Source organism: Astyanax mexicanus, chromosome 20 (genome assembly GCF_023375975.1).
Source record: "Astyanax mexicanus isolate ESR-SI-001 chromosome 20, AstMex3_surface, whole genome shotgun sequence".
Classification (NCBI taxonomy): Eukaryota; Metazoa; Chordata; class Actinopteri; order Characiformes; family Acestrorhamphidae; genus Astyanax; species Astyanax mexicanus.
In genome coordinates, this window is record NC_064427.1 from 20,849,714 (window position 1) to 20,870,066 (window position 20,353).

General features: G+C 38.4%; 1 protein-coding gene across 2 annotated transcripts in view; it reads left to right on the plus strand.

Moving 5' to 3' along the window:
- Window positions 1–20,353, plus strand: part of plpp1a (phospholipid phosphatase 1a) — a 42,233-nt gene that overhangs the window by 12,829 nt on the left and 9,051 nt on the right. Inside the window, exons 2-4 of one of the 2 annotated variants that reach the window (XM_022663064.2) lie at window positions 7,090–7,241; window positions 9,744–10,027; window positions 17,632–17,689. In XM_022663064.2, the coding sequence (XP_022518785.2) occupies window positions 7,090–7,241; window positions 9,744–10,027; window positions 17,632–17,689 (494 nt within the window). The remainder of the gene's footprint in view (window positions 1–7,089; window positions 7,242–9,743; window positions 10,028–17,631; window positions 17,690–20,353) is intronic. The other variant, XM_022663063.2, reaches the window with a different exon arrangement.

Sequence of the window (20,353 nt, forward strand, 5' to 3'; positions counted from 1 at the left end):
CTACATGATTCCTTATGTGTTCCTTTATAGTCTGGATCACTTCTCTATTACTATATTTACTATGTAGGAGAAAAAATTAAATATAAACATTGAATGAGAAGGTGTGCCCAAACGTTGGACTCATTCTTTAAATATATACAGCTCTGAAATAAAAATGAGAGAGCACTTTAAAATGATGAGTTTCTTTGATTTTACCCAATTGGAAACCTCTGGAATTAAATCAAGAGGAAGATGGATGATCACAAGCCATCAAACCAAACTGAACTGTTGACTTTTTGCACCAGGAGTAAAGGCATAAAGATATCCAAAAGCAGTGTGTAAGACTGGTGGAGGAGAACATGCCAAGATGCACGAAAACTGTGATTAAAAAACAGGGTTATTCCACCAAATATTGATTAAATATTGATTCTGAGCTCTTAAAACTTTATGAATATGAACTTTTTTGTTTTTTTTATTTGCATTATTTGAGGTCTCAGAGCTCTGCATCTTTTTTGTTATTTTAGCCATTTCTCATTTTCTGCAAATAAATGCTCTAAATGACAATTTTTATTTGGAATTTGGAAATAATGTTTTCTGTAGTTTATAGAATAAAACAACAATGTTCATTTTACTCCAACATTTAACTATAAATAGCAAAATCAGAGAAACTGATTCTGAAACTGAAGTGATTTCTTAATTTTTTCCAGAGCTGTATATGTATGACCACATGCAGCTCATTTCTGATAATTCATATACTGATTCTGTTTCTGATTCAATTTTTTTTTCATTTCAGTTTTGTTTTTCCATCATCGTTTAAGATGTGAAACCTGGTAAAGGAAGTGTTTCTTCCTCTCAGTGTTTATATGAAGTGGTTTTTAGAGCTCCTGCAGGTCAGAGCGCTGGAGGATCTGCTGTCGTTCTGTTTATTTAATCTGATTTATGAGGAGATACTGGAGCTCAGTGCTGAATCTGGCTGATTCTGGTCCTGATTCAGAATGAGAGAGTGGTTCTGATGAAGCGATGGAGGGTTCTGTCCAAACATCTGGGCCGCGGAGGTCAGAGGGGGCGGAGATAAGAGTGGGCGGGATCTTCTGCAGGACAGATGGAAGGCTTTGTCTGTGTTTGCAGAAAGTCTCTCCAAAAATAGCTGGACTATTTTCCTGGAACGCCTCCGAGGCCTGATTCACCCGCACTGATATAGATCCCAGTAGCAGCTCCTACCAGCCCGACACTGTAGAGACAGAGTGTTCTGAAAGTGTGTGTGTGTGTGTGTGAGAGAGAGAGAGAGTCTGACAGATACATTGTTTAAAATGTGTTTTAAAATTTAAAAAAGGTCACTGATTGATTAACGGGTCCATATTTAGGGCGTGTTAGTGTGCCTTTGCTATCGTAACGTTGGGAAAAGTACACACATCTTGTGTGGCTCATAACACAAAGCAAAAGCCATGGACTAATTCTCTTAATTACTCATGGGTGTGGTTAATTTTGGGCTAAACGTGAAATAAACCAATCAACATGTCACTTGCTTGTCATCATTTTCTTTAAGAGCCAGGTGCACTCTGACTTTGGCGGAGGCGGATTGCTATTTTAAAGGTGCAGCTACCTGGATGAGTACAACAAACGCTTCTCAGCAAAGGAAACTGATGTGCTTGTTTACGCTGTTGAGGAGCTCCAGAAGCTTATTTACAGGAACAGCAATGTTATTTTATTTAGTATTCTGTTTATTGATGGGTTTAGATGTGGGTTTAGACACGCCTCTGTTGCCAAGATAGCAATGAACGTCTGACTGTGTTTTTTTTCTGTGTTTCAAAGATACAAGCAATGCGCCAGAAATTGATCATAACACACATCATTTCCAGATCACCACGTCAATCAGTGTAGATATATACAGAAAAACTGTTGCTATTTAAACGAGGCAGGTGGAGGCATGTAAATAGGCTGTTAGCGGGGTGTAAGATAGCAATGAGCATCATGCATGCCTTGCGCAGGGTGTAAGATGGGATCCGTTACATATAGTTCTCTGTGGTCGTGAGAATGCTAACATGTATTGGTCAGATCTCTTCTAGTGTGATAGGAAACATTGTGTGTGTGTGTGTGTGGTATCAGTGGTATCAGTTGTTCTGCACGTCCCTCAGTTGATGAAAACCTCAGACCAAGACTCAAACACATTAACCTCCTTCCACAAACCCTCCAGAGATCTTCACTCCTGCTGTTTAATCTCCTCGTCTCTATTAATAACATTATCTTCACTCATATCACTGCTTATATAATCATCTCTAATGATGTAGGTCTAATCTAATTCAGCTCAAAGTTCATAGAAACTAAGTATCGTTCTAAAAAAGATACTTGAATAGACATACAGCTCTGGAAACACTTAAGAGACCACTTCAATTTCTGAATCATAAAAATTCATTAAGTTTTAAGAGTTCAGAAATCAATATTTGGTGGAATAACCCTGGTTTTTAATCACAGTTTTTTTCATGCATCTTGGCATCATGTTCTCCTCCACCAGTCTTACACACTGCTTTTGGATAACTTTATGCCTTTACTCCTGGTGCAAACATTCACGCAGTTCAGTTTGGTTTGATGGCTTGTGATCATCCATCTTCCTCTTGATTATATTCCAGAGGTTTTTAATTTGTTAAAATCCAAGAAACTCTTTTTTTTTTTATCTGAATTTATATCTGAGTCTATATTTGAATATGCCTGGCTGTGTGATTGTGGTGGATCTGCTGAGTAGTGACTGGGCAGTGTGAGCATGACTGTGCAGGTTCTGTACGGTAATGGCTGTAATATAACGCTGGTCCTCAAGGTGAACTGATGGCACACACTGATCTCATCACAGCTTCACCTTTCATCATGTGTGTTTACTCGGTGTTCGATCTTCCGGTGCACCAGCGGATCATTTCATATAGCCTACACTAGAGCTGGGCGATAAAAAAGAAAATAGATTTTTATTTTAATCAATCCCCCCCCTTAGTAAAAACCAAACTACAGATGACAAAGAAATGGTTGAAACCTGAAAGCAGAAGCATTTCTGAGTGATGAAGGGATAAAATATTGTGTTTAATGGTTTAACAGTGTGCTGGATGACCATCCCTGCTAAGCCTAATATATTCACGAATGCGAGCGGCTGGTGGAGCAATGGAGACTTCAGAAGAGGAAACTCAGAGCTCAGTAGTTCATTCACTCACAGTAAAACCAAAGAAACGAAGGAGTGAAGTTTGAATGTTTGGGTGGATGTTGTAAATGTAACTCCTTCAACCACAGACGCAGCTCCGCTTCTGTGGAAGGAGGTGGATGTAGGGCTGGGCGATATGGAAAATCTTGAAAAATCTTATCACGATATAGTTTTAACTTAAAGGTTTCTTTTTACTCATAAGTGACAGAATAAGGGAGTTATGGACCGACACTAGGATGTCCACATCTTGCCAGGTGGGTACAAGATGCTCAGACAGCTTTTAAATTAATTTTAAAAGTCATTATACATCCACACAGGTCCGCAGGCAACTACATAAAGCAAAATACTAGAGTATATCAGTGTTCCTTTTGACAGGTGATTTTGATACAGTTTAGTCTTGGTCTTTTGACTAAAATGTATATTAGTTTTAGTCACATTTTAGTCTAGTTTTAGTCTAGTACATTTTGGTCATATAAAAAGTATGTATTACATATGTTTTACTGTTGTTATTTTAAGATTATTTACTGCTAATGTTTAATAAAATAATAGCCTTTGAGTTTTGTTGCATTTAAATTATGCTAACATTTAAATATTTTAAAGCAAGTGACCTGTAATGGAGGTGGGAGGAATAAAGTCAAGTTTCTGAAATGATCCACTTCTACTGCAGTACAGATTTATACTAACATTACTGGCTTTCAGTAGACTAGACTTACATTACTTAACAAGTGTATTTAAAACTGATCCAGTTCAGTAACAACAATGTTTAGCTCACTTCAAATACAGCTACACAGATTATTTAATCTTCTGTATTTAGTCAAATATCCAGCACAACAGACTCTCTATCTGATAAAAACTTAAAACACAGAGACAGAGTTCTGGGCCGAGCATGCAGTTCAGTGCGCTGCCTGATCGCGTGCTGCTCCTGTTCACAGCGCTACTTAAACGGAAAGTAGAAAATAAAGTTTATCGAATTTCATTGTCTGGCTTATCATATTTATCGCGGTGTATATTTTCCTCGATAACTATCGTTATCGTTTTATCGCCCAGCACTAGGTGGATGTAAGTAACTTAGCAACTAGCTAGCTGATCTGTTTGTGTGCTGTGTGTGAAAGCTGGTTAGCTGTGCTGTAAATGGCTGTAAATTAGGTTAATTAGCCTGTTGGATGTTGGGTTAGCACAGTCCACAGCAGTGACTACTTCAGACTGTATTCACTTTAATAAATACGATAAGATCACAAACTATCTATTAGGGGTGGGCAATATTATATCGTATACAATATATCGTGACACAGAAATATCGTGAAATTAAAAATCCATATCGTGATAACAGGGCTGTTCTGTCTTAAAAAAAGTAGTCTATTATTTACTGTGAAGCTTTAGGTGTATTTATTGTATAATTGTTTTAGTTTGCAGTTTATATGCATGCACTAAATATTCTGCAATATTTTTTGCTGCATTATATTATTTTATGCTATATTATTTATTTTGCCACATTATGATTATGTTGTTATACTATTATACTATATTCCTGAAATGAATGAATTATTTTAGTTTTCCTATATCGCCAAGTATAATCGTTATCGCAAAAATACCCTGAAATATCGTGATATTATTTTAGAGCCATATCGCCCACCCCTACTATCTAACAGTGTTTTAATAAACTATCTGTGCACTTTCAAAGATCTCAGTGCCTCGTTTTAAATGTCAGGACCCTCAGAATTCTACTAGTGAAGTGTGGAGCTACTTTGAGTTTGTTAATAGCATAAAAATAGCCTGACATTTCTTCGCATGAGTAACTCTATGCCCTTATCACTTGCATTGTAAGCCTGTTGGAAGCATTGGATAAAAGTGCCATATTTGGGAATTGCTGTGGGTGAACAGAGGTGGGTTATTCAACAAAAGTTTGTACTCGTTATCATATTTCACTACAACCCTACAACAAACTACACTACAACAAAGTTCATTTCACACCGGACTTCTCCTTTAACTTTAAGGTCCAGCCTGGGTTGGGGGGGTATAAAGCCCCCCAGCTGCCTCCTCCAGTACCTTCAGGATATTAGGGTTGTTGTGTCAGAACCAGAACTGTGTTAGCGTGTGTTATTTTGGCGTCTGTAGTCGACGCCCACTCAAACAGAGCTCCGCCCACTCGACCACAGTGATGTTTTTGTCATCAGATCCCTCAGGATTGACGCGTGTCATCAAGCTGAGGTCATCTGAGCTAAATCTGACCGACCCGAGCGTCAAAACAGAGCAATTAAACCAAAACAGAGTCATTAAAATCCCAGGAAATGACCACTGAACCACCGCTGCTGCTGCTGCTGCACAACGGATCACGTCCTGTTCTTTTCACAACAGCCACACATATAAAACACTAAACACCAGGACTTCAGGACTTTAAACTGGATATTAATTCAGTTATTTACAAGATTACAACTTTATACTAAATAATATTCAATATTACATTACATGTTTGAAGAACTGAATTCTGCATATTCTACACTTTCATCATACTGTTTTCATTTTCCTGTAATATAAACTTTTTTTTACACTCATTGACAAAAAAATTAAATAACACACCCAGGATTGATCTTTAGGTGAGCAGTTAATCGTGCACCGTGCAGCTTGATTTAGGCTGTGTCATTGTGTCTTTGCTATCGTAACGTCAGGAAAAGTACACCTTGCGCATCTGGAAACGCACAAAAGCCTTGTACTAATTCTCTTAATTAATGGTGGTTGTGTTTCTAACTCCGTGTCTGATTGCAGAAGTTGTGTTGTGTAGCATGGCGCTAATGCTAAACTCCACCCCACTAATCTGTTCAGCAGCTTCCTCTACAGCATGTTTACAGACAGTTTACAGAAGTGGGTAGAGAAGCTCAGATTAGAGGACAATCAGATCATTCATTACTTCAAACACTACCTCAGTTAAATTCACTGGTTTTGTGTTTGTGTCCCAAACACAGACCTATTTATCCAGATATAACAGACCTGTATAACTTTATATAGAGTCCAGCTTTATAGACTAGACTGGAGTGCAGAATAATTAAAATACAATATAGTCCGAAGAGAACAGCCAGTCAGAGCAGAGCTCATTTAAATACTGTAAGTGGAATGTTGTGACCTCTTTATATACAGTAGCTATGTAGCATCCATAGTTTTCAGCACATCAGAGTAAATAAAGCTGTGATAAAATACAGGTTAAATGTAGGGTATTAACCCTTTAAGTGAATGGAACCAAAGCAGTGTATCTACTGTTAACTACCCACCTCTGTAAGCTGCTGTTGGTGTGTCTGTTGGGGTGTTATGTGTGTTTTGAGTTGGGTGTTGGGGTATATGTGTTTGGTTGAGTACTGGGTTTTGTGTTGGGCTGAGTGATGGGTTGAGTGCTGGGTTAAGTGTGTTGGGTTAAGTGTGTTGGGTTAAGTGTGTTGGGTTAAGTGTGTTGGGTGCATGTTAAGGTGTGTGTTGGGTTGAGTGTTGGGTTGAGTGTGTTGGGTTAAGAGTGTTGGGTTGTGTGTTGGGTTGTGTGTGTTGGGTGCATGTTAAGGTGTGTGTTGGGTTGAGTGTGTTGGGTTGAGTGTTAAGGTGTGTGTTGGGTGCATGTTAAGGTGTGTGTTGGGTTGAGTGTGTTGGGTTAAGTGTGTTGGGTTGTGTGTGTTGGGTTGAGTGTTTAGCTGCATGTTAAGGTGTGTGTTGGGTTGTGTGTGTTGGGTTGAGTGTGTTGGGTTGAGTGTTTAGGTGCATGTTAAAGTGTGTGTTGGGTTGTGTGTGTTGGGATGTGTGTTTTGGGTTGAGTGTGTTGGGTGCATGTTAAGGTGTGTGTTGGGTTGTGTATGCTGGGTTGAGTGTTGGGTTGAGTGTTTGGTAGAAGTGGGCATCCCTGTGTTAACCCGGTCTGTGCTTGTTTTTCTCTCGTTGCTGTGTTCTGCTAGCTGGACTCCCGTTCGCTATACTCACCCCCCTGCACAACCCGTTCAAACGAGGCTTTTTCTGTAACGATGATTCAATCAAGTATCCTCTAAAAGAAGACACCATATCCTATCAGTTACTGGGAGCAGTAATGATCCCCCTTACACTGGCTACTGTAAGTGCTCTTCGTTTTCTAATGCAGTCTTCCTCTCCTTGCTCTGTCCCTCCCTCACTCCCTCGTTCTCTGTTTTTCTGATGGGGGAGGAGTCCAGCTCCAGTCCTGGAGGTAGTAGGCAGTGTTCACATTCCCAGTCTCAAATCAGATTCAAATCTGAATTATTGTGACTCAGATCTGATCTGAAATCTACAGAAGCCCATTCCACCACTGGAGCTTAAAAACTGACAAAAGTATCTCATCACATTTTATATATTTGAATTAATGTCACTTTTAATAAACTCAAAAGATTTAATAGTGAAATTCATAAACTTACATTTTACTAAATGTTTTAAAAATGTTTAATAGTGAAGTTCATAAACTTACATTTTAATAAAAGTTTTAAAATATTTAATAGTAAAATTCATAAACTTACATTTTATAAAAGTTTCAATTAAAAAAAAAATCTGGTTCAAACATTTTCAGATGTAAAAATCAAATGAATACATTATACAAAAAGAAAAATCTAGTTTATAAGGTTGCAGATAAAAATAATTCAGATCTTTACATTTTTTTATTAAAAAATGAGAATCACAAATTTGTGTATCTGATTTTTTTATTGAAGTTTGTGAATTACATTTTAGAATATTTTTGTCAGCTTTTGAGCTTCATAAAAAACAGCCCATATATTTTTTAATTATTAAGTGATTATAACATTATTATTATTACATTATTAAGTTAAGTTGTTATTTTGAGATGGTAAAAATGATCAGGCCTATTAGATCTATAGATTAGATTCATACTAGACTTTATAAATTCAGTTTATAATAAACTGTACAGTAGTTGGTGTATCCAGGACTGGTGCTGCAGGCTGGTGCGGTGCTCGTGTGTGAGGTTTAACTGTGTGTGTGTGTGTGTGTGTGTGTGTGTGTGTCTGTCTGTCTGTCTGTGCTGGTTTAATAATTTCCTGTCGTCTTTGAGTATCTGCAGCTAATTTACCTCCCACAATACAAAGCGACGCCTGAACCCACACGCTGAAAACCCCTCGCCCACGCCACCCCCTCACCCACGCCGACCCCACATGTTCAAAGAATTACTTAATTAATGAAACGTGTTGATACCCACCTCTGATCTAATGCACTGCTGGCCCATTTATATTAAGCACATTTTATCTGTCGATTTTATAGCCATAACTTTATAACCTCTATGATAACTGTATAACGTTAGACTTTGGTAAGGTTATGTAAGAAGTACCAGATTGTAAAAGTTTTATTGCATTAGATTTTCTAATAGTGATATTTACATACTTTATGACTAAAGTATCTTTACAGTTCCTCGTCCTGAGGCGTCGAATTAAAGCCAGTGAGAATACTCCACCCCCTCTGAGGAAAAGAGGTAGTTTGTGTTTTAATTCAGTGGAACATGACATCCAGTTTGAATCAGTTCTAGTTTTACTTTCTCTATGATTAGAATAGCCCTATTGAAGTAAATTTAAGATCAGAATAGCTGTACTTGCTCATATCTACGATTAAACAGCATTGCCGAGGTAAAGAAATATGATTAGAACAGCATTACTGAGGTAAATCTATCATTAGAATAGCTTCTATAAAAAAGTAAGTTTAAGCTTAGAAAGCTCTAACTATGTAAATAATTGAATCACTCTGCTGAGGTAAATGAATCATTAGAATAGCTCTACTGAGGTAAATTTAACATCAGAGAAGCTGTACCTTTCTTTATATCTACGACTAAACAGCATTGCTTAGGTAAATATATGATTAGAACAGCATTACTGAGGTAAATGTATCATCAGTATAGCTTCACTAACATTAATTGGAGATTAGAAAGCTGTACCTACGTAAATGCTTGACTAAAAGAACATTGCTGAAGCAAATATATGATAGAAGCAGCTCTGCTGAAGTAAACTTGTAATTAGTACAGCATTAAGGAGGTAAACTTATCATCAGAATAGCTCTACTGAGATACATGAATTATTAGAACAGCATGGCAGAGGTAAATTGACTATTAGAATAGCTCTACTAAGGTAAAGAGAAATAAATTTACTAAGGCAAACTTCAGGAGATCATAATAGCTGTACTTGTGTATATGTATGACTAAAACAGCATTGCTGAGGTAAATATATGATTAGAATTTGTGTGCCAGGCCTGGGTTGTAAAGCGCAGGACATTTTAACTCAATTCCAATACAATGTATATTACTGAGTTGAAATGAGTTGAAATGAATTAAAATTACCTGCACTATATTTCGGCCAATCAGATTTCAGAATGGGATGAGGGGTGAGCTGTATAGGCGTATAAGTCGGTTTCAGTGATGCTGCATGGTCCGGTTCCTCCTCCTCTCTCTGTCTCTTTCGTTCTGATTGGTTCTGATTGGTTCTGATTGGTTCTTGTGAGTGGACACCCTGACTTTAACGTTATCATAAGGATATTTTGGTATATTTTTGTGTATGTATACGATGTGTCTCCTGATTGGCTGCTGACTGTGTTGTGTTGCTGTTCCTAACAGATGGTGGTGGGAGAGTGTCTCTCAGTCCATCTAAACCGCCTCAAATCCAAGTCCTCTTTCAGTAACAGCTACGTGGCGTGCGTTTATAAGGCAGTGGGAACCTTCGTGTTCGGCGCCGCTATGAGCCAGTCCCTCACCGACATCGCCAAGTACTCCATCGGCCGGCTGCGGCCGCATTTCCTCGACGTGTGCAAACCCGACTGGAGGCTGATCAACTGCTCGGCCGGAGCCTACATCGAGAACTTCACCTGCACAGGAGACAAGACCATGGTCAACGAGGGCAGGTGAGTCAACTGTGGGTCCTTTAGAGAACATTCTAATGAATAAGTACTGTTTATTTACTTAATTTAGCATTAAAATGTGCATTCTGCATTGTAGATTAATATACTTAATAACTGAAGTCATTCAAACTATGAAGAAGAACATTTGCACATCTCTGCTGGATTTTCTCAGTCAGCTTCATGAGTTAACAGCTGTGCTTAACTCATCAAGAGTTAATTACTTAAATTTCTTTCCTCTTAATATATCTCATTGGGTGCATCCAATTTGCATGCTAATTTCTAATACTAATCAGTATTTGAGTATCTAGTATGTAGTATAGCTAGAAGTAGAGTATACTCGTACTTCATTATTTTAGATAGTTCTGCATTGTAGATTAATACTAAATGTATCCAAACAATGGAGAAAAACATGTTTTATATTTTAGATTCTTCAAAGTAGCACCTATTGCATGGCTTTTTCTTAGTCACCTTTATGAGGTAGAGACACCTGGAATTCAGGCTTTCAGTTAACAGCTGTGCTGAACTCATCAAGAGTTAATTACTTGAATTTCTTGCTTTTTAAAGTGTTTGAGAGCATCAGTTGTAACGTGGTGAAGAGGTATTGTTACAGGTATACAGTGAATAGCTCTATTTGAGTAATGTTCTAATCCAGATTATTTGAAGCAAGAACAACTCAACTAAATAAAGAAAAAAATGACTTTAAGAAGAAATGAAGTTCAGTCGATTTGAATAGAAGAATTTCAAGAACTTTGAAAGTATCCTTAAGTGCGGTCACTGCAAAGACCATCAAAAACGTTATAATGATGAAACTGGCACTAATCAGGTTCCCTCTGTTGTACAGGATAAGTTCATCAGAGTTACCAGCCTCAGAAACCACAAGTTAACTAACAGCTCTCCAGATAAGAGCACCTTAAAGCTTCTTCACAGAGTATTTTTGGTTTGTTTAACACTTTTAAGTTACTACAGGATTTCTTATGTGTTCCTTCATAGTCTGGATGACTAGAAAACAACATCTTTCCGGTAAATTCTGTTAATGATCTTTGAAAAGTGTTTGATGTGGTGATCCTGGTTGATCTGAAAAAGCAGATGTGCTCAGTTCTCTAATGTTTATCTCGGAAACCTGCCCTGTTTCAGCTCCAGCTTCAAACAGGGACATAATATAATCAAGCTAATCAGATTACTGAAGGGTCGGATCATTAGCTCGTCTTCTGAGTCACCATATATGCCAATATGAGGACAGATGAGCGAGACTCTTATTGAAATATTAATTACAAAACTCACTAAACCGGAGATTCAAGATTATATGCTAAAAATATGCTAAAATATCGAAAAACAAATATATTTTATTTATTTGCGATACATTATTATCGATACGTGGCTTCAAATATAGGTATTTTTATTGAAGCATAGGCGCTCTAAACTCCCTGAAGTCTTATCTGGACGTGATTAGTTTTTCAGGGGGTTCTGGGGTAATTTTCTCTTTTATGGGGGTCCTCTGTGATTTTATTTCTGTCTGGAACGACCATGTACGTATTTTTCTCAGACAACCTCGGAGAGTATTACAGACTGAATTATCTTCTGTTTTTTTCTGAACTCGTTTTTCGTGGTCCTCCAGTAATTTTAATCTCGTCCAGATGCACATATCTGAGTTTCGTCTCCTCACGTTTAATAAAATAGCTATTAGTCCACTGCCGCGCACCATAATTATACTTTGGGCTCGCGTTTCCACAGTGATCCATGTTAAAAACACAACAGCGTGTGGAAATGGAGGAGCTACTGAACGTGATGTCATGTGACCTAAAACTCACTGGTCCTCCTGTTTTTTTTTTTTCAATTGCAGTCCGGATGCAGAAGTTTTATCACTAGAAGTAGAAGTGTGAAATACTTTTTACAGACGTCCCCCTGAGACACTAATCCCGACCAGATAGGGCTTCAGATTTGCCCCCACAATGAGACTTACGAAAGTTACTGCTTATTACATGGTGATCCACATGGTGGCGCTGTAATCGAATGAATAGGGTTAATAAACCTGCGGTGAAGAGTATCCGACACCAATAAACCGCGAAGTATCATTCAGAAGAATTGTCTTATGATGTATATCATCGCTGTCCAATTAAAAACAGTTATCTCTAAAACAGCAACTTTAAAGGAAAGAGAAAAAACGTTGTAAACTTTCAATGGAAGTCAATGTAAAAAGAGTTTATTTCAGGTCATTTTGAAGAGTTTCTATTGGTCCGTTCATCAAGAAATTTTGGCACAGTGTAAGGGACAGATTGTGTGTTCAAATTATGTAGTAAACTAAAAATCGTCAAAAATGCAGATGTGTTTTTCATTGGACAGCGACGATATCAAGTATCGTGATTTTACTGTTTTCTTGAGATGAGAGGGCTTAAAGGAAGGCCTTTTTTTGCTGCTGCTTTAGAGCAGAAGTTCCTTTCAGCATGATTTTCACTGCAGGCCTTCGTTCTTCCTTCACCCACCAATTTACCCACCAATTTATCCAGCATGGTTTGGAAAAGTGAAGCCTCTGCGGTGGATCTGCGGTTCACACACTCTACTGCTCTCTAATCCCGCGGTGAACCGTCCGACAGTCCATAAACACACACACTCACACACACACACCCGTGGTGAGATGGAAATCCTGGTGCTGAAGGTTTGGGTTTGGTTGGTTGGACCGTGCTGAAGGTCAGCAGGATCTTCCTGAAGCTTCTCTTTTACAGTAGGTGTGGTTCTGCTCTGCTGTAGGAGCTTCGCTCTGGCCCGGGTCCAGTGTACTGCTAGGAGACGGAGCCATTAATAGAATAAATAAAGCTGTGGAGGAGGGGTCCTCATGGAGAGACACGGCCTTCAGAACTGCAGACACCTGTTGAGTGGTAAATAGAAACAGTCGTATACTTATTATCCACTTTTTCAGCTCTACTGATTATATATACAGTACAGACCAAAAGTTTGGACACACCTTCTCTTTTTCAATGCATTTTCTTTATTTTTATGACTATTTACATTATTGATTCTCACTGAAGGCATCAAAACTATGAATGAACACAAAAAAAGGTTTATATTCTAGTTTCTTTAAAATAGCAACCCTTTGCTCTGATTACTGCTTTGCACACTCTTGGCATCATTCTCTCAATAAGCTTCAAGAGGTGGCCACCTGAAATGGTTTTCCAGCAGTCTTGAAGGATGAGTTCCCAGAGGTGTTTATTAGCACGTGTTGCCCCTTTGCCTTCTTCACTCTGTGCTCCAGCTCACCCCAAACCATCTGGATGTGGAGGCCAGGTCATTTTTTGTTAAGTACATAAAACTCCACATGTGTTCATTCATAGTGTTGATGCCTTCAATGAGAATCTACAATGTAAATAGTCATGAAAATAAAGAAAACGCATTGAATGAGAAGGTGTGTCCAAACTTTTGGCCTGTACTGTATATATATATTCACCTTGTGCCCGAGTTGTTTAAATAACAACAGTGCTTCTGAATATATCTACACTGATGGGCATGGTGATCTGGAAATGAGGTGTGTTCAGGTAAATATTTAGTGTATTACTATCTTGGCAACAGAAAAAACAGGTGCTTCACTGACTGAATACAACCTAGAATTGACGTCAACTGTCAGACGTTCATCGCTATGAGCTGCTGGAGCAGTGTGTTCACAGTGTGAACGATCAGGTCAGTTTCCTCTGCTGAGAAGTGTTTGTTGGACACGTCTAGGTAGCTGCGCCGTTAAAATAGCAGTCCGCTATAAGTCAGAGTACACATGGCTTTCAAAGGAAATAAAGATCAAGTGACACTCTGATTGGTTTATTATTTTACGTTACGCCCAAAATTAACCACACCCATGATTAATTAAGAGAATTAGTACATGCCTTATGGATGGATGGATGGATGGATGGATGATGGATGGATGGATGGATGGATGGATGGATGGATGTTTAATAGTTCCACATTTAGATGTGTTTAGACATTGTCTGGTTTGTAAAAACAAGCAGGAAGTCGTTCACTGTCAGAAACGTCCATCAGAAGCCAGGAGGAGCTACAGCTGAACAGCTGAGTGCTGGAGATGAAGGATACTGTATATAAACACTGTAGGGTTTTAGTCAGAACCCACAAAACACAGTAAAACTCTGCCAACAATAATCATACTAACAGTGTTTACCAGCGTCTGCCAACTCACCCACTGAGCCAGTGCTCAATCACACCGGCCAACTTTACATATTTACTGCTGATCTCCTGCTGCGCTGCTTTACTGCGCACAAAATCTTAGTCCTGATTTGTTTTTGTTTTGTTTTGAAAAGAAATAGTACAGTTTAAAATTAAATAATAGATAAAATAAATAGCAAAAATTCTGTGGTAAATTAGACAGTTTTTTTATTTTTAATTTTTTCTCTTGTAAAAATAAAGCTTTTTTCCTTTATTTAGTTTTACAAAAACAATATTCTAATTAATCTTGAAATATATATTAAAAATAGCTTAATTGCTTTTAGAGTTTAGTTTTTTTGTACACAGCAATCTGAAAACAAAAGCTATAGTAAAAACCAGCAACACTTGTTGACTGGAGAATTTCAGGTTTATTAGAGATACAAAAATAATTTCAGATTTATTAGAGAGACAAAAATAGTTTCAGGTTTATTAGAGATACAAAAATAATTTCAGGTTTATTAGAGATACAAAAAGTTATCTCTAATAAATGGAATGCTATTAACAAAAGTTAATAACATTCCAGCTTTTAAAACATGATTACAAAACAACCAATGGAAACACTCCAAATATTGAGGGCCACATAATCAGCCAATGAGAGGCTGGCAGCTCAATTCCACAGATGAACCACTTCCACCTAAAACATCTAAAAAAAAAAGAAACCTTCTGAAACCATACATTTTATGAAAAAAAAAAAGACTTTTGCTCAGTGAATTTATTACCAGGCACCTTGTTTTGTAGTGAAGTTGCACCAGATCCATCCTCTTCTATACTCAGTAAACTGAAAGAATTACATGTTATCTGTAGATAAACAGAGTATATGATAATATAGTATAGTAACAGCAGTGAGAGTAGAGTGAGTGTGCTGGGGCTGCAGACTGTGGTAAGTCTGGGTTGCTGGGTAATTGTGTGTAGAGCTCTTTGTGTGTGTGTGTGTGTGTAATGTGATCAGTGTGGAGGGACAGGGACACGCCTGCTCATCCATCTCTATTTGAGCTTCTTCGTGGCACCGTGCCAGAAACACACTCTGCTTTTACCCAGATCAAACACAGCTCTCTTATTATTTTATTACATTAGGAGATAAGAGGTTCTGTCTGTGACAGAATAGTATAGAAAATTATATAGTCCACTATGAAATATTAAATTATTAGACTGTTATGACATATTCATTACCAACTATAAATCATTGATTATCCACTAAACTTTTTCAGTAACTAACTGAATTATTCAGTACCCACTATAAATTTAGTATTTGCTATGAATTATTTAGTAAATTGTTCAGTATCCACTGAGTTACTGAGGTGCTACTCTAAATGATTCAGTATCTACTATAAACTGTTCCATATCCACTAAGGTTTTACTATGAATTATTCAGTACCTACTATAAATGTTTTAGTATTTGCTATGAATTACTCAAACTATATATAAACTATTCAGTAACCACTGTAAATTATTCAGTAAATACTATAAATTATTAAGTATCCTACTATTAATTACTCAGTATGTACTTTAAATTGTTCAGTATCCACTGAGTTACTGAGATCCTATTCTGAATTATTCAGTATCTACTATAACTTACTCAGTACCTACTATAAATTGTTGCATATCCACTATGAGTTACTGAGGTTCTACTATGAATTAAGTACATAAATGATTTAATAACTAATTATGAATTATTCAGTATCTACAAATTGTTGAGTATGTGCTATGAATTACTTAGTACCTACCAGAAACTATTCAGTATCCACTTTGAATTATTCAGTATCCACTATGAATTACTTATCTATTACATATTCATCACTATCCACTATAAATGATTCAGTATATACTATGAATTATGCAGTACCTACTGCAAAACTGTACAGTATCCACTATGAATTACTTAGTACCTACTATAAATTATTCAGTATCCACTATGAATTACTTAGTACCTACTATAAATTATTCAGTATCCACTATGAATTACTTAGTACCTACTATAAATTATTCAGTATCCACTATGAATTACTTAGTACCTACGGCAGAATTGTACAGTATCCATTATGAATTACTCAGTACCTACTATAAATTATTCAGTATCCACTATGAATTAATTAGTACATACTAGAAATTTGATTAGTATCTACAAAATGAATTACTCAGTACCTACTATAAATTATTTAATATATACTATGAATGACTAAGAACCTACTATAAATTATTTAGTATCTACTATAAATTGTTCAGGATCCACCATCCTATTATTCTGGAATTATTCATGAATCATTTTCTAGTATTCACTATAAATTTGCTGTTTATCCACAATGAATTGTTCTGTACCTACACGAAAATGTTAAGTATCCACTATGAATTATTTAGTTTCAGAATTTAATTATTTGTAGTAGAATGCACTATAAATTATTTCTTGTAACTTGATTGGGGTTCGTTGTTGTGTAAAGTAAAGTCAAACTTAAATTGTGTGTGTGTGTGTGTGTGTGTGGTCAGTTAGTGTGTATTGGTTTGGTTTGACCCCCAACCCCCAACCGGGGGGTTCACAGGGAGTCCCGGTCGGTTAAAGTAAACAGGAAGAAATCAAACGCTCTCCGGATAGACCCGCCCACCTACTACTGCTGACACACATACACTCACACATACACTCACACACACTTCCTCACACACACTCCGACAGTTGCGTCACGCTCGCCCTGCGGTTCTGACCCGGAAAAGGGTGTGCTGGTGTTGTTCAGACTGGCGCGTCTCCAGTGTAACACAGACTGATCACAAACACACAGTACAGACGCCCTGTCTGCCCCCCCTGACTCACACAGAGGACAGTTTAATCTCAGTGAGGGGTTTTATACTCCAATACACGTAATAATAACCGGAGAGGTTATATATTATGTACTATTGAAGATAAATGAGAAATGGCTGAAATAACAAAAAAGATGCAGAGCTTTCAGACCTCAAATAATGCAAAGAAAACAACTTCATATTCTTAAGGTTTTAAGAGTTCAGAAATCAATATTTGGTGGAATAACCCTGGTTTTTAATCACAGTTTACATGCATCTTGGCATAATTTTCTCCTCCACCAGTCTTACACACTGCTTTTAGATAACTTTATGCTGCTTTACTCCTGTTGCAAAAATTCAAGCAGTTCAGTTTGTTTTGATGGCTTGTGATCATCCATCTTCCTCTTGATTATATTGCAGAGGTTTTCAATTTGGTAAAATCAAAGAAACTCATCTTTTTTAAGTTGTATACTCTTGTATTTATCATTTTAAGGTATACTCCTGTAATTGCTGTATGTTGATGTATGTGTTGCTGTGGTTGTGAGTGTGTTATAAGTCAGTGGTATGGGAATATTATATGAGTTGTCTTGTTATTAACAGTGTTGTTTTTATTTATTTATTTTTATTTCTCTGTGTTACAGACTGTCCTTCTACTCAGGCCACTCCTCCTTCTCCATGTACTGCATGCTGTTCCTGGCAGTAAGTAGCTATTAATAATCCAGACACTATTCAACATCCTTACCTATCCTCTGCAGCCCTGTTCAGCATTTTATTTATTTATTTATATTTATTTATATTTATTTATTATAGTACATATATATATATATATATATACAGTGACTCATATATATATATATATATATATATATATATATATATATATATATATATATATATATATATATATATATAAATAAATAGGACAAGGGCACACTAGCAGGGCTAGCAGGAACTTCAAGCTACACCAGACTGCTCTTTTACTTTTTTACTTTACTTTCACTTCAGATACGCTGTAGCAGCAACAGCAAACGCGCTTTTCAGCGCGCTTTTTCGGACAAGGTTGGGCGATTCTCACTTGAGCGGGGCGTGGCAAACCCCCTCTTTCACACTTTCTCTGTTTGCGGACCTCTGGGGCATTACTCACGGCTTTAAAAGACAGTCTGGTGGCGCGGATTTCCTATATCGCCCACAGCTGTGCGCAATCTAGAATCCTATTTCGTCACTCGCCGAGGCGTCAGCCGAAGGCGTCAGCTGTTGTGTGAAGACCCTCTCGTGTGAAGACTAACGCGGGTAAAGACCTGCGAGTCTACCTGCGTGGGTAAAGACCTGCGAGTCTACCTGCGCGGGTAAAGACCTGCGAGTCTACCTGCGCGGGTAAAGACCTGCGAGTCTACCTGCGCGGGTAAAGACCTGCGAGTCTACCTGCGCGGGTAAAGACCTGCGAGTCTACCTGCGCGAGTCCACCGAGCAAGGACACTGACAAGGCAGCCCGTCCTACTGCCTCCTAAAATGTGCTCCCAACACATCTCAGTTATTTCCGCCATGCACAGAAGGCGTAAAAACACAAACAGGCGCCAGGATCATACTAACCTGCGTCCACTAAAACAAACCACGCCCACTACTACCTCATTCTCTGTTGGGCTATGGAACTGCCAGTCGGCTGTTAATAAAGCAGACTTTATCGCCTCTTATGCGAATCATCAGTCATTACAACTGCTGGCACTGACTGAAACTTGGATCAAACCTGAAAATACTGCTACTCCGGCGGCTCTTTCCAATTATTATTCCTTCTCCCACACTTCTCGTCTCTCTGGACGAGGAGGTGGAACGGGCCTATTAATCGCTAATGGCTTAAAACATACTCCACTATTACCGGCAAACACATTCAATACATTTGAGTATCATGCCACTCCAGCAAAACTTGCCATTATTGTTCTCTACCGTCCTCCTGGACAAATGGGCGAATTCACGCATGAACTTGACATGCTACTGTCTTCTATCCCTGAGCAAGATTGTCCCATGCTCATTCTAGGGGATATGAACATCCACCATGACAGTACCAGCTTCACAGACTTCCTATCCCTCATGCAGTCTTTCGAACTGGAGCAGGTCCCCAGCCCTCCAACACATAAAGCTGGCAAACATCTAGACCTGATCTTCACTCGTAACTGTGACACCGACTCTCTAACTGTCACTCCTTTGCACGTCTCAGATCACTACTTTATGAAACTCAATGTTCATATTTCAAATAAACCCACAGCTACTCCTACTATGGTCTCGTTCCGCCGAAATCTTCGAGATCTCTCAGCAGACCAGTACTCCTCGCTGGTGACTGACAATATGCCTCCACCAGGCTCATTTTCATCACTCAATGTAAATGATGCCACTGACACTCTCTGCTCCACACTAAGCTCCTGTTTGGACAACTTCTGTCCTCTTACATCTCGAGCCATTAGCTCAAACAAACCGCAGCCATGGCTTAAAAATGACACACTCAGGGAACTACGCTCCAAACTCCGAGCTGCCGAAAGAAAATGGCAAAAAAAACAAAAACAAGCAGACCTAAAAAATTACCAACTGTTCCTGGCTTCTTTCTCAGCCAACCTCACTACTGCTAAAGCTGAATTTTATCACAATAAATTCTGCTCTCTCACAGACTCCCGGAAACTATTTGCTACATTTAAATCACTACTGGCAAAGTGGCGGCCATCAGCAACCAGTTTACTGCTGCACAATGTAGCAGTCCTACTACATCCTCTACTGCCCGGTGTCCCTCCACCGAAGGCGTTGCTTTCTCCTCGTTCACTCCTCTCACTGAGAACGAGACACTGGCTCTCCTAACACGTAGCCGTCCTACTACGTGTCCGCTTGACCCAATTCCTTCAAACCTACTGCAAACTATCGCACCTGTAATCATTCCGGCTATCACTCACACGATCAATGCCTCTTTAACTTCTGGTGTATTCCCGACTGCTTTCAAACAAGCACATGTGACACCACTGCTTAAAAAGCCTTCTCTCAACCCCGCCCAGGTTGACAACTACAGACCGGTCTCACTGCTACCCTTTCTCTCTAAAACACTAGAAAGAGCAGTTTTAAATCAGGTCTCTGGCTTCCTCTCCCAGAATGACCTTCTGGACCAGAACCAATCTGGGTTCAAAAAAGGACACTCTACCGAGACGGCTCTGTTGTCTGTGACTGAAGCGTTGAAAACTGCCAGAGCTGCAGGTCAGTCCTCAGTGCTCATTCTGCTGGACCTCTCGGCCGCATTTGACACAGTCAACCATGACTTCCTCCTAACTATACTCTCAAACATGGGGATCGCAGATAATGTGCTGTCATGGTTCAGATCGTACCTCACTG